The 15,734-nt window shown below is 41.7% G+C and overlaps 1 protein-coding gene across 3 annotated transcripts in view; it reads left to right on the top strand.

Moving 5' to 3' along the window:
• Positions 1-15,243, top strand: part of FAM102B (family with sequence similarity 102 member B) — a 116,667-nt gene extending 101,424 nt beyond the window's left edge. For 2 of the 3 annotated variants that reach the window (XM_039911848.1, XM_029062030.2), the window contains exons 7-11: positions 4,975-5,070; positions 5,734-5,923; positions 6,014-6,141; positions 7,577-7,646; positions 10,945-15,243. In XM_039911848.1, the coding sequence (XP_039767782.1) occupies positions 4,975-5,070; positions 5,734-5,923; positions 6,014-6,141; positions 7,577-7,646; positions 10,945-10,987 (527 nt within the window). In that variant the 3' untranslated portion in view covers positions 10,988-15,243. The remainder of the gene's footprint in view (positions 1-4,974; positions 5,071-5,733; positions 5,924-6,013; positions 6,142-7,576; positions 7,647-10,944) is intronic. The other variant, XR_005659960.1, reaches the window with a different exon arrangement.
• The last annotated feature ends 491 nt before the right edge of the window (positions 15,244-15,734 follow it).

Here is a 15,734-nt window from a genome sequence, read left to right as displayed (position 1 = left end):
GGTGGGTGGCAGAGGAGCAGAGCATGCGGGGTGGGCAGTAGAAAGAGAGCAGGGAGGAGAGGTGGGGGGGCAAGGGGATGGAGAGCCTTGAAGCCTAGAGTGAGAAGTTTGTTTCGTGCGGAGGTTGATAGGCAACCACTGGAGGTTTTTAAGAAGGGGAGTGACATGCCCAGAGCGTTTCTGAGGAAGATAAGCTGGGCAGCAGAGTGAAGAATAGACTGGAGTGGGGAGAGACGGGAGGAAGGGAGATCAGAGAGAAGGCTGGCACAATAATCCAGCTGGTTTATTATGAGAGCCCATACCGGTAAAATAGCCGTTTGGGTGGAGAGGAAAGGGTGGATCTTGGCGATATTATAAAGGTGAGACCGGCAGGTTTTGGTGACAGATCGGATGTGTGGGGTGAATGAGAGAGCCGAGTCAAAGATGACACCGAGGTTGCGGATTTGAGAGACGGGAAGGATGGTCGTTCCATCCACGGTGATAGGGAAGTCAGGGAGAGGAAAGGGCTTGGGAGGGAAGATGAGGAGCTCAGTTTTGAACATGTTGAGTTTTAGGTGGCGGGCAGACATTCAGGTAGAGACGTCCTGGAGGGAGGAGGAGATACGAGCCTGAAGGGAGGGGGAGAGGACAGGGGCAGAGATGTAGATCTGTGTGTCATCTGCATAGAGATGATAGTTGAAGCCATGAGAGTGAATGAGTTCATCAAGGGAGTGAGTGTAGATTCATTCATTCAGTCATATTTATTGAGCGCTTACTGTATGCATAGCACTGAACTAAGCACTTGGGAGAGTACAGTATAGCGATAAATAGACACATTGCCCACACAATGGGGGAGACAGACATGAATACAAGTAAATAAAATTACAGGTATGAACATAAGTGCTGTGGGGCTGGGATGGGGAAAAGAGCAAAGGAACAAGACAGGGCGACATGGAAGGGAGTAGGAGATGAAAGGTGGGGCTTAGTCTGGGAAGGCCTCATGGAGGAGATGTGCCTTCAGTAAGACTTTGAAGTGGGAGAGAGTAATTGTCAGATTTGAGGTGGGAGGGCGTTCCAGGCCAGAGGCAGGACATAGGCTAGGTGTCGGCGATGAGATAGGCAAGATGAAGGCACAATGAGAAGATTAGCACTAGAGGAGCAAAGTGTGCGGGCTGGGTTGTAGAAAGAGAAGCGAAATGACGTAGGAGGGGACAAGGTGGTGGACTGCTTTAAAACCAATGGTGAGGAATTTTTGTTTGATGCAGAGGTGGATGGGCAACCACCTAGTTGTTTGAGGCTGAACACCTTGGGTAAATGCTGTTTGGATAACTGCAACTCTAATGTTTCTTATAAGTCCAGTAATAGCTACTTGTCTGTTTTGGTCAAGTAACTTAACTTCTAAGCAGCGTGGCTTAGTGGAAGAAGCATGGGCTTAGGAGTCAGAGGACATGGGTTCTAATCTCAGCTCCACCATCTGTCTGCTGTGTGACCTTGGGCAAGAAGCTTAATAATAATAATAATAATAATAATGGCATTTGTTAAGCACTTACTATGTGCAGAGCACTGTTCCAAGCGCTGGGGAGGATGCAAGGTGCTCAGGTTGTCCCACGTGGGGTTCACAGTCTTAATGCCCATTTTACAGATGAGGTAACCTAACTGAGGCACAGAGAAGTTAAGTGACTTGCCCAAAATCACCCAACTGACAAGCAGCTGAGCCGGGATTTGAACCCATGACCTATGGCTCCCCAGCCCATGCTCTTTCCATTGAGCCACGCTACTTCTCTAATTTCTCTGTGCCTCAGTTACCTCATCTGTAAAGTGGGGATTAAAACTCTGAACCCCCCATGGGACAACCTGATTGTCTTGTATATACCCCAGTGCTTAGAACAGTGGTCGGCACATAGTAAACACTTAATAAATACCATATTAATAATAATAAACAGCACCACCATCCTTCATGTCTCACAAGCCCTTAACCTTAGGCATTATCCTTGACTCCTCTCTGTCACTCAGTCTACATATGGAATCCATCACTAAATCCTTTCAGTCCCACCTTCACAACATCACTAAAATCCGCTCTTTCCTCACCATCCAAATTGCTACCACGTTAATACAATCACTCAATCTATCCTGCCTGTATTACTGCATCAGCCCCCTTGCTGACTCCTAACCTCCTGTCTCTCCCCACTCCAGTCCATACTTCACTCTGCTGCCCTAATCATTTTGCTACAAAAACATTCGGGACATACAACATAAAGGCCGTTGGATTTGGTAAGAAGGAGATCATTGGTGACCTTTGAGAGGGCGTTCTTAATCTCCATTTCCCAGATGAGGTAACTGAGGCATAGAGAAGTTAAGTTACTTGACCAAAACAGACAAGTAGCTATTACTGGATTTATAAGAAACATTAGAGTTGCCATTATCCAAATAGCATTTACCCAAGGTGTTCAGCTTCAAGAGATGCTCTACTATTACTGCATCTTGCCCTCCTTCTAGCTGCTGCTGCTGCTGCTCCTCTTCCTCCTCCTCTCACTAGCCTCCCTCAGCTCTCTAACTGCCCAGAACTCTAGGCTAATCCCAAATCATCCCCAATCTGAAAAATGCCTGAGGAGTTGAATTTGTTGAGTATCACTAGAGAAGTTCAGTGTGATGAAGGGTTAGACTAAACCCAGTATCCAAGCTGTGGTCATGACCTGCAATTCCAGACTGGCCCAGAATTCAGGTGGACTCTCTGGGAAGGTGAGGGTCAACATGTCATTCACCTGCCAGCAGCTCTTACCTCCCTTGCTTAGCTGGGATGAGGATGGCCTGCCGCAGGACTCTGAGCCTCTGAGGATACTGGGTTCCAAAGACTTTCCAGTAACATTCAATGATGGAGGCAGGACGCAGCTAGGTAGACACCTGCCCCCAGGAGCAGGCAGGCAGACTTGCCTGCCTGCAAGCACCAGGGCTCCGTGTAGTGTGGTTTAGTGGAAAGAGCACAGGCTTGGGAGTCAGAGGACATAGGTTTTAATCCTGCCTCTGCCATTTGTCTGCTGTGTGACTTAGGGCAAGTCACTTACCTTCTCTGTCCCTCAGTTACCTCATCTGTAAAATGGGCACTAAGACTGTGAGCCCCACACCGGACAACCAGATTACCCTGTGTCTACCCCAATGCTTAGAACAGTGCTTGACACATAGTAAGCGCTTAACAAATACCATAATTATTATTATTATTTAGATTTCTGACAGTTGCAGAAGCTGGTCATTCATTCATTCAGTCATATTTATGGAGCTGTACTAAGTGCTTGGAAAGTACAGTCCGGCAACAGATAGAGACAATCCCTACCCAACAACGGGCTCAAAGTCTAGAAGGGGGAGACAGGCAACAAAACAAGTAGACATGCATCAATAGCATCAGAATAGATAAATAGAATTATAGATATATACACATAATTAATAAAATAAATAGAAAATAAACATGTACAAATATACGCAAGTGCCGTGGGACGGAGAATGGAGTAGAGCAGAAGGAGGGAATAGGGGTCAGTAACTACCCAGGTAGAATTTGGCCCCAATCTGGATTTTGTATATCCAGGATTATTTAAGTGAACACCGCTCTAGTTGCAGTGTCACAAAATTGATCTCTTTCCACCCCATTTATTAAGGAACAGTCATTACAGAAGGAGTCACCAACAGCACCAAATTTAAGAATTTTGTCAGAGTTATCTCTGAAGAAAACTCCACAGCACCCAGTACGGAAGAAGAGTTATTCCTCTATTGTCCAGGTTGTCAAACTACTCCCAGAATGTATCAATCCTCTTTTTTGCAATTTTCCTTATCCTTCCTTTTTCTGCAGTTCTCCTGCCAGCCTTTGGTTAGTGCTGTTAGGAAGCACGCCACTTCTATGATAACCATGCTATCTAACACTATCCAAATTGGGGAGGGCCATGACTAATGTTCTCCTCTTCTATGAAGGGTTTCAGGATTATCAATGACTCAAGCTAGTTAACTTGTTTTTCTATTCATTCCTAAAGCTTTTATCACCATGCAGATTCTCAGGGTGGATCTTGGGTGGAAAATTTGAGAGCACTGCAAATTTTGCCTCCCAGAAATATGAAACTACACCTCCTAAGCCATCCCAGTCTGCGCTTTAATCTAAAAAGACTGCAATTCCCAAAAACCATATCCCAAAGTAAAATTGTCCACATTTTTTTCTTCCACCTTTACACCCTCTCTCAGGACCAGAAGTGCCCTGTGGGACTGCTGGGTGATAGACTCTGGTCAAGAGGCAGCGGATGTGACCTAGGCATGATAAACCATAAAATACACCTGTGGCTGATTCCAAGGAAAGGATGCCACTTCCTAAGCCATCAGTTCTCCCTGAGATACAGTACCAATCAGAGGGAGCCACCCTGTGGGGGCTGTACAGGGCATGGTCCTCAAGGGCTGGCACCACGGGGTTGAATCCATTAACTTCAGCCCACAATTTTTCATGCAGAAAAAGTAGCGTAGTTACCCTGACTCGTGCTTGGGTTTGGAAAAGAATTAGAGGAGGAGCAACAGCAGCATTGTGGCGGCCTTGGTAACAAGACTTAATAATAATGATAATTATGATATGGTCATTTGGACTGCACTGCACGTTCAGGTGAGGAAGAAGCAAATGGGCAGGCGGTTCCAAGCCAGGGGCAAAGTGGATTGTTCCTGAAGACCAGAGCTGAGGCACTGAACTGCTTCCTTCCCTTGCATTCCTCTCCTCTTTCCTTCTCATCCATTTTCTCCTCCTCTTCTTCCTCCCCGGCCTTCAGAGTTCCACCCCCACACTCACCCCCTTCTTTTAAATGGAAAATCTATGCCACTGAGCCTGGCTTTTTCTTGTCAGCCTCTCATCCAGAAACCACATCTCCACTCGTTTTTTGAGATATGAAGCAATGCAAGCCACAAGGATGAAGCCTTTATTTTAAAAACCCAACCACGTTGACCTTGGTGCTATTTACAGATTACCATATGTTGCAGATCTGTCATCAAAGAGCGCATCAGTCCCAGATGAACTTGGAGCCTGTGGACATTCCAGAACATCAAGCTATGCAAGCCAGCAATCCAAAGTGTCAGGTAGAAGTTAGCAGCGATGTTGAATTCCTTAACTAGTTATTTACTCTTTTCCTTCACTTACCTGTCCATCTAGTGAAACCCTTTTCTCCAGTTAGCACTCTTAATTGGTTTCATGAAAATAGTATTAAGCAAAAAGCATTAGATCTAGTTTCCCCAAAGAAATAATCTAATACACGAATGATGTGTTTGTAAGGTCCAAAAACTGGCCAAAACCAAATAACTTTATTTAAAAACACGATATAACCCCATGATCAAACAGCAGTGCATACATGTAGTAACAAAATGTTTCGAATTTGATGTCATGTGTACATTTCTAAATAGTTCATTTCAAAATAATATGTTTCACATCTTATGCTACCATACTGGAGCCATTTTTGTCTATGCTAAATGGGTCTTCGATTAATGCTAAACCCAAGTGGACTTTAAACACTCTTATCAAGTTAGTCAAGCTAGAGAGTGTAAGCCAAGGTAAATTTTGCAGGTTATTTCCAAGTGTGAGACCAATGTAAGAAATACCATTAAAATTCAGTAATGCTAACATGAGAAAACACTGAAAAAAGGACAGTTGTAATGATGAGGTGGCTGTACTGGGCATGGAATGTTGTGTAATAAATGTTATTTTAATGTATCAGCATTTTAACCTATTTAATTTTTCTCTGATAGGCTATAGCACGTGCCACTCAAGGTCATCTAGTTTCTCTGAGCTTTCCCATAGGAGAAATACTTCAGTGGGAAGTGCATCAACAGGAGTTGAAAGTATCCTAGAGCCATCTGAAGAAACCGAGCAAAAGGGAGTTGACCCTCTCCCCGACGTATCTGCCAGACAAGATGCATCTTCAGAAAAACTCAGCAGGTATAGTTTGATTGCTAGTAAAAAGAAATATTTTATTTCGGCGATATTAAAGAAAAAGAAGAAACGCGTGAAATGATTTTTTTTTTTTAGGCACCCAGTGAAGCAAGACTCGGTGGAGTCTCAGCTGAAGCGGGTTGATGCCACTAGAGTGGATGCAGATGACATTGTGGAAAAAATATTGCAGAGTCAAGACTTCAGTTTAGACTCCAGTGCAGAAGGTAGCTATCTTTGTGTTTAAAATAGAAGCTGTCACCATGGGTGTCGCTTTCTCCAAGTGCTCTCATGGCTCAGAGATGGTCTGAGGTGGTAGGAGAGGCTGAGCGGGAAAAACATAGGTGGATGCAGGGAACAAGTTCCCAAGCCCCAGGAATAGTCTGCATGAGGATATAGGAAAGTGAGTGAGTATGAACAAGTGTATGTTGGGGAATAAATGTGTGTGAACAGGTTCGAGAAGCAGCGTGGCCTATCACTTCGCTTCTCTGTGCCTCAGTTACCTCCTCTGTAAAATGGGGACTAAGACTGTGAGTTCCCTCTGGGGCAGGGACTGTGACCAACGTGATTATTTTATATCTGCCTGATGCTTAGTACAGTGCCTGGCACGTAGTAAGTCCATAACAAATACCATTAAAAAAAAATCAGGTTGAGTGAGTTGGTGAGCCTGTATGTATTTGAGAGTGGATGTGCAGTGGGCTTATATGTTTAGACACATGTACATGCATCCCCAAGTATGTTGGTGATGATATTATTGATTTGGGACCAGTCCCCAAGTGCCCTATTCTGGGCTTCAGCAGCCATCTGTGCGAAGAGGAATCACAGATGCCAGCGGAGCCACTTGTGAATCTCCAGCTCCATGGGTCTTCACGACTCATTTCTGCTCATTTTCCCACCCCATTCCCTTTTCTGCTTTTCACTCTGATCCCCCTGAGGGATAGGAACCACCTGTATCGTAATTCCTAGCACTTAGTTCAGTGCTCTACACACAGTAAATGCTTAATAAATCCTATTACTCATACTATCAAAATTATCCATATTACTATTATGGAAGCACCCATCCCTCCTCCATCCATATCCTTTCCCACACCCTGCCGAGCTCCTTTGTCCAGCCTCTCTGTGCCTTGCACTGCAGCAAACTTCCCCCACTCCATACTCACACCAATCCCCGCACTCCCAGCCACTGTCACTTCCCATTGCACTTTGACAGCACCATCCTCCCCTCCTGTGGCGATCCCAAACCTTTCCCCTATTGTGCCCTGGGTTTTTTGCTGGTGTCTCTGCCTGCCCTCAAACATACACATCTTTACTTTTGTTTCATCCCCGTGAAACTTGGGTTTGAGGAAGACAGAGGACCTTAGAAATGATTTGTTTATATTGTTTCTACTCCAGTGCCTCATATAGTGCTGAGCCCAAAATTAGTGCTTAGTGAGTGCTATTATTATTAGAAATTCAGTAAAAATTACTGTAGAAGTGAAGGATGCCCATTTTGATCCATAAATATATATAATTAACAAAATGGGAATTTAAAGGTATATGATTTCTAATGGAACATTTAAAGGTAACAATATTGTTTGAAATCATGTATATGTATATCTATATATGTGTGTGTGTGTGTGTGTGTGTATATATAAATCATTGTATTTGATGTTTGCTATTTAGAGGAAGGTCTGAGATTGTTCGTGGGTCCTGGAGGAAGTACATCCTTTGGAAGTCACCATTTACCAAATAGGTATGCATTATAAACAGCTTCTTATGAAAATAAGCACTACTTTTGTCAACTTTCACAAATGCCATATTGACATCTAAATGAAAAATATCTCTTTTAATTTAATATAATTTGAAGTTATATTTACTGTAGATTACTAAAGCTAATCTACTCAGGTGTATAGTTAGTTAATTTATTGGTAAAGAGACAGGAGAGCCCCAGACAAGATATGGTGCAAAAGGAACTTACAGGAAATGTTCAAAATCCTCATGATCTCCCTTCTCTGCAAAGAAATGTCTACAAAAATGAAAGATAAAATTTGGCCCTTTGCCAACTTTTTAACTGCATTTCCTGCAGCTCCAAGTAGCTCCCTGCCTTCTTTACATACTCTGCAAATTAGTATGGCTGATCGGTGTCTTCAAATGAAAACTTTTTCCCCCCACAAAGAAAGCAAAGAGAGTTCTCCTCTGAGATCTTCAAACTTAAGAAAAGTCTTAAGCCAAACTTCCCCAAGTGCTATTCCTTTTTTCATTAACTCCTCATTTTCAGGACTGGACGGGTCACCATAATTCAGAAATCACACAGCACTGCCCAAATGAGACCCATTTGGAGTTGTCAGGAACTGAAATGAGTTGTCAGCATCTGTCGTCCCTCCTGCTGTAACCGCCATCAGTTCCCCTTAAAGAACTAATGGACTAAACTGCCACTAGTGAAGTTAGCACAGGGGACAAGTTTATCTAACCCCAATCCCCAGCAAACTGCCACGATCAACATGATATGCAGTGGAGGGTCCCTTTGTAATCCTGGCACATCCTCTATCTGGTGACTTCTAAGTGTGACGACCCAGAGTGTCTTAATAGGGAAAGTCAGCAGTTTCTAGAACTAAGTGGAACTATCCTTAACCTTCCTGGTATCTAGGGAACAAGCCATCATCTGGTCAGGTACAGCCCAAACCATCCATTCTCACTCAGGCGAAGTAAAGAAGTATTTAACCTTTTACAGTGAAGAACTGAATCACAATTGAAAACAGTAATCCTTATATGCTTGAAAATCTGAGCCAACTATTGACCGTTCCACAAATCTTCTTCTGGGTCAAATATTCTGGGTCTAGGAAGCCTTACTCTCTGTTGGAAAATTTTACAGAGGTGGACTAAATCAAACTGAGGGTCTTAGTACATAAAAGCCACACCTCAGATAGGCCAGGATGTCCAATATTCTGATCTACTGTGGTCTCTGAGCATCTTATTTAGTTCTTGAGCAATGCAGTTAACATCCCTCTCTTTACAGAGACATTTCTGAAAACTCTACAAGTTGTCCACTAGGCCCCATTGAAAGCGGCGTGGCTGGCCTAGTGGAAGAAACACAGGGCTGGACAGATCTGAGAGACAGAGGACCTGGGTTCTAATTCTGCCTCAGCCACTTGTCTGCATTGTCGTGACTCAGTGGAAAGAGCACAGGTTTTGGAGTCAGAGGTCATGGGTTCTAATCCCGGCTCCGCCACCTGTCAGTTCTGTGACTTTGGGCAAGTCACTTCACTTCTCGGTGCCTCAGTTCCCTCATCTGTAAAATGGGGATTAAGACTGTGAGCCTCACTTGGGACAACCTGATTACCCTGTATCTATCCCAGCGCTTAGAACAGTGCACATAGTAAGCGCTTAACAAATACCAACATTGTAATTATTATTATTATTATCTTGGGCAAGTCATTGAATTTATCTGTGCCTCAGTTGTCTCATCTGTAAAATGGGGATTAAGACTGTGTGCAGTCCAATTATCTTGTTTCTACCCCAGCACTTAGTATAGTGCCTTACACATAGTAAGCACTTAACAAATAATAAACAAATGAATAAATGCAAATTCTAAGTTTTTCCAATTGTCTAGAATGTAAAGTCCAGCCCAACTCCCCAAAGTCTATGTACTCTATGCCCTGAGATTCCATATCCCAGCAGTACTCCAGTCTATAACAGATCCCCCTGCCATCCACATTAATAAGAGGGACCTAAAGCTTAAATGTTACTCTTAGGCCTAACACTAGAGAGCAAGAAGCAAGGTGGCTTAGGGAATTGGGCTCTAATACAGGCTCTGCATCTTGCCTGCTGTATGGCCTTGGGCACTTAACTTCCCTATGCTTCAACCTCTTTTTATGTAAAAATGAAGATAACATATCTGTTATCCTCAGACTGTGCACCCAATGTGAAAGTGGAACTATGCCTGATTTTCTTCTTTGCTTAGTACAGGGCTTGGCACATAATGAGTGCTTAACAAATATGAGATAGTAAAAATTATGTCACCGCTGATTAAAAACTCTTACTTCAGCAGGTTGGACTTTCCCAGAAAAAGCCTGTATTGGTCAGCTCAAGACATCCCCAAACTTAACTCCTTATCTTCCTACCCAGCCTTCTCTTCCCCATGACTTTACAAGCACTGTAGACAACACTTTCATCCTTCCCATCTCACAAGCCCACAACCTTGGCATTATCTTTGACTCATTGCTCTCCTTCAGTCACCAAATTGTTGTTTCTCCCATTACAACATCTCTAGAATCTTCCCTCTACATCCAAAGGCTACCATACTCCTCCAAGCGTTTGTCATATCCTATTTCCACTACTGCATCAGTTTCCTCGCTGTTCTCCCTTTCCTCAAGCCTCTCCCCTCTCCAGTCCATACTTCGGTCTGTTGCCCAGATCACTTTTCTCAAAAGTCATTTTGCGCCTGTCTTCCTCTCATCAAAAACCTTCCATGGTTGCTCATCCATCTATGCAGATAGAAACTTCTCATAATCGGTTATAAGGCTCCATCAACTCTCTGTACTGCTTGACCTTGCTCTTTCTCCCCTACAACCAAGCCCGCACCCTTCACTTCTCTACCAACAGTCCACTTACTATGCTTTGTTCTCATCTCTCTTAATAGCGAGTCCTCACTCCTGCCCTTCCTCCTGGCTGGAACTCACTTCCCCTTCATATCAGACAAACCACCACATCTCCACATCACATTTCCTCCAGGAATCCTTCCCTGACTAAGCTCTCATTTCCCCACCTATTCTCCCTCCCTTCTGCGTTGCCTATGCCCTCGGGTCCATACCTCCTAAGTGCTTTGACAGTCACCCCTCCTTCTCACCACTTATGAACATTCTCCTTTACTCCGTTGCTTCCCCTATGTGTAACTTATTTTATAGTCTCCCCTCTCGATTAATTGTAAGCTCCCTGAGAGTACGGATCGTGTCCACCAGCTCTGTGGTATTCTCCCAAGCACTTAATACAGGGCTCTGCACACAGTAAGTACTCAGTAAGTACTACTGAGTGATTCTTTGTCCTTGTTTCAGAGTGGGTTCTGGAGCTTATGAACAAGTTGTGATCAAGCGCTAGAAGCCTCAGATTCATGAAATGGAGATTACCGGTGAACTTTATACATGGATAATTGGACCAGATCATTTCATCTAAGCTGAGGTGAAAAAATCAACTTCTGAAAATCGGATAACTTCCTTGCAGCAAAAAGCAAAACAACATTGATCTGTTTTGTTGGTTTCAGTGCTTCCTGCCAAGAAAGGGCAGATGGCACCCCCCTGCTTCAGGGGTAACAAGACAGTGTGGAGTAATTTGGACCTTATAAGTGTAGCGGCCGTTGCTATGAATCTCAAATAATGTTGGTGCAATATTTCCTTTGTACTCTCTAGGTATGAACCAGTAACATCAATGTGGGTTGGCAGGATGACGGCAGAAATTATTTTCTCTCTCTCTCTCTCTGTATGTATGTATGTACATATATGTATATATGTATATATACATATATGAACGTAATGTTTACGTGGAAGTTCACAATCAGTTCTAATGTGCTATTTGAGATTTGGGTAGAGGAAAAAGATATTCAAATTTTCAGTCAGGAAAATATAGTTTCAATCTTATAAATTCTGCCAACACTATATAGATGGAGCTTTTCATATATGTATTTCGGTCATGTCAATGTTAAACTGACTAATCCCTTTTTCATGTAATGACTGATAGAAAATGTGGATTATGCTTTAGGAAAGCACTATTCTTCTGCTTTAGAAATGTACATGGAAAACTGCTAGCAAATAATTCTAAATTGAAAAAGCAGTGAACATAAAAATGCCTACGAAGCTCAGTGACATATGTTAACATTATTATTACTAGTGGCTGATAGATGTGGCAGCCTGCTAATAGCCTTTTGTGAATGATTCAGAATAAGCCCTTGAATTTAACGTTGTCAAGTAAATCGTCTACATTAAAGGCACCTTCAGAGAGCCAGTTTGTTGATTAATAAAATGTGCCGCTTTCAGGTGCATAAACTTGGAGCAAGAAAAATTGTTGTCTCAGAGGTCAAGCATCCTTTTTCCAAAATCCAGTTTCATCTGAGACTGAAAACACACTTGTGATTGGGCCCAGCAGAGTAAACTGGACAGCTGTTTCTCATTCCTGACACGAACAGCTGATTTTTCCAGTCAGACCTCCACGATCACATATATTTCTCTTAAACCTTATCTGAAGGTGCCTTGAAGAAAGTGTAGCATATCAAACTATTTTAAGGCAGCTTTAAGGACCTAGGAAACATCTTGATGACTGGCTGTTTAATTTATTTAACAGAAGCACTTTATGATTCTGCAGCCTTGTCAGGCTGCACCTTCCATGAAAAAGTACCTCTCCTTTTGTCATTTCAGAGTCACAAGACCACTGCAGTGTGATGCGACTTTGTGACCAGTAATTCCCGGTCTATCACTTTCAGTCCTGTGTCTGACCCAATGTGTCCAGGAAATTTGCACAGATAGAATTGTTTAGTCTAAAATGTTTTCATTTAGGCAGTTAGGAATAATATGAATATTATTTACTTTTATTATTTTCATTTATAAATGAAAGGAGTTCTACGGGGAATGATTTGGCTAACTATCCAATTTTAATGTAGACTTCCCAGCTGGAGGCATGTTAGCAGGTCTTGTTTGGACCTTCTATTTGTCTAGTACACTGATTCATCAACTTGCTCTGAACTATTCAAAATTATTTTTATCAACCGACTACATTAAAATAGTGGCAATCTTCTGACATAAAGCATTTTTTAAGGTTTGGATCCTTTTACAGATTTAGCTGAATCTTTACTTATGGTCCTTTGGAAAAATAATCATTGTTGTCACTGTTTTGGCTGGATGAAATCTTTGTTGTGATTTGGTGGTGGTGGTGAAGGCATCACTGACTACACAGTGTCAGAAAAGGATAAATGTTAAAAGCTAAAAGATTCTTATTTAATTGAAAAATATAATGTAAGGTTTGTTTTTTATTTGAAGCAGTTTCAATTGAATACTGTGTATTAAAAATTGTTTCTGTGGCCTCAACTACTTTTAAAAATAGTGAACTCTGACCAAAGATTGAAATTACAGAAAACATTTGTAAAGCTCAAAATTTCATAACTAGGACTAAATGCAGCTTACATAGATATAAAATGCCAATATTCCCAGATGATATAATAAAAAGTATGGCTAGGATAAAATGCAAATAGGTTAGTAATCCTTCCTATTTCCATAAAAACATTATTTCCCCATTGCTACTTGTTGCCCGATGAATAGATTTAAGCAAACCAAAAAAAGTTTTTTCCAATCCTATTGAAAATGTTATTTAATATGTTGATATATCTATATTTTTCCCCAATGAAGTAGAACTTTGATTTCATGTTTTCTTCCAAGCTAGTCAACATTCTCACTTGCTCTAACTGTTGCACATTGGGCTATTTATGCCTTTTTGAAAGCCTCCTTAAATTCTTCTTTTCCAAGAGGTTAAATACAGTCCTCTGCACCCACTAGGCGCTCAATAAATACTGTTGCAGATAACTGACTAAAGTTAGTAGTCATAGTGTTCAATAGAAGCTGGGAACAAATTTTTTCCTACATTTTTAGATTTGGAAACATTAAAGGCAGATTTCAAATGCTAAAACAGAAGCAAGTGACCTAGACATTTTTGAAGAGGAAAGCCAATTTTTTCCTGATTCTGTTCTAAACAGAGAGGAAACTTTCTGTTCTGTTTCAATAGTATCATAACATTTTAAAACAGGGGAAGGAAATCTGGAAACTAGGGAGAACTCCTGAAATAACATCAGCTCGCAAAACATCAAAGTGGTCACTTGCCTCCCAAGTGTTAAGTCCAGTTACCAAAACCAGAAAGAATGGCAATTGACTGGATCTCTGATGTCTTGTTTCAAACATTAATTAGACCCGCCCTCCATCCTTCTTTTCAAATATGAAAACTTGTAGGTAATTCCCCCATGAGCTGGTCCCGAGTGCCAATGTGATCTTTTTAGAGGATATTAATTTTGAAGAGTCACAATCAAATCAGTAGATATATTCTCAGAGTAGTCACGAATAATCTCAAACGAGGATCCTCTGTTATCTCCCTTATATACACACTTGGCCTTCAGGTAACTAAATTATTTCCCGAACAGGTAGCTCTATGGCTTTTTAAGAAACTGCATAACATCCTTCTAAGAGACATTCAGTGGGGTGGCAATTAAATTTCACTAGTCATCAAGAAGTAATTTCACACACTTAGAATTTCCATGAGCTAAAAAATACGCTGAGTTGCACTAGTGAATGTCTAAATAACAGCAGTAAGCAATACAAGAACTGATTGCAAATCATAGTCCTACTTTATGGCTAAAAAAATGTTTTTCTGACAACCCTTGGACATTCTAGGCTTTGGGTCTAAGCTTTGAGTGATAAGATGCAGCAACTGACCAGAGGGAGTCCCGTTCCTAAACTGGTGGTTGTCTTCCGTTGGTTATTCAAATTTTAAATGCCGTGATACACCGGTGAGTGAGTGCTCTTGAGTCAGATTTCATTTAGGTGGAGTCAAGTAATTTGAGCCAGTACCTTGTCCCAGTAGTTGTGTACGAAAGCAGGTGAATGAATTCAGGCCAGCCTTTCATTGCCTATCAACTCCACTTGTACTGACTGCACCGAGTGAAATCACTCACCAGTGATACATGTGTGGGAAGAAGCCAAAAGTGATGGAATGGCACAAAATAAAGTCTGCAGGGCCTAGTTGGCGATTTTTTATCTGGGTAGTGAAGAAGAAAGTGAAGTATAAAAAGGCTGCCTTGGAAATGGGTTTCCAGATAAAAGTCATTTTCCAACTTGAGTAGCACACCAGGATGGCCTGATCAGCTCTAGCGGTCCCTAGGGTTAGTTTCAGAGCAGAGAATAACAAAGCTGCCAAAAAGCTCCTAGTTCTGGTGGCAGTTGGAGTTTTTCCATTTGATTCCTACAGGATAGCCCATCTCATCCTGAAGTCAGCTGGCCCTCCTTCCTCCTGTACGTAGATCACCTGAGTTTGATGCAGTCGCTGGGATTACCACACACAGGTAAACCCAAAGAGTGAGATGTCTTTACTGCTTATTGTGGCAAATAATTATCCAAAAGCTATTTCTGAAGTGATTCCATAAGTGTAGCCGTAGTCTTGGAAAATGACCTTCACATTTGAATATGGGATTTTTTTGTGTGCAACCTGTATAATAATTATTCTGGAAAAATGACTTTTTTTAGTAAAAGCTTATTTTTTTTATTGTAAAGTATTTGTAAAAGTGAGTCTTTTGTTTGATTAATAAAAATCATGTCTTCAAGTTTTCTTTGTTTCTAAAGTGGAATTTGGGGAGAAACTCATATTAGCATTACATTTTAATGATCTTCATAATTACTTGTTGATCATACTACTAATTAATGTTAATAAGGGCTTACATGTATTCATTCATTCAATAGTATTTATTGAGTGCTTACTACATGCAGAGCACTGTACTAAGCAACTTGGAATGTACAATATATGCCACGTAGATGAGATAAACTGTGGTACAGCCCAGCAATAGAACCTAGATCTCCCAATGGATGCTTTCAGTAAACAGAAAAAAAAGGCTCACCCAATCAACTTAAAATCTAGATAACAAATAAGTACACATGAAAGGAGGAGCAGTATATCAGGTGAGTTGAGGAATTTGATGCTTGGAAGGGGCCCAGGAAAGCACAGCATTCAGCAACATACTGGACATCCGTAATTTAAGATGTTCAAGGTAGGCAATAGCACTTGAGCATTTCTAAATTTACACAGTTTGAATTTACAACAT

Source organism: Ornithorhynchus anatinus, chromosome 4, assembly GCF_004115215.2.
Source record: "Ornithorhynchus anatinus isolate Pmale09 chromosome 4, mOrnAna1.pri.v4, whole genome shotgun sequence".
NCBI classification, from domain to species: Eukaryota; Metazoa; Chordata; class Mammalia; order Monotremata; family Ornithorhynchidae; genus Ornithorhynchus; species Ornithorhynchus anatinus.
This window is presented reverse-complemented; position numbering and strand designations above follow the sequence as displayed.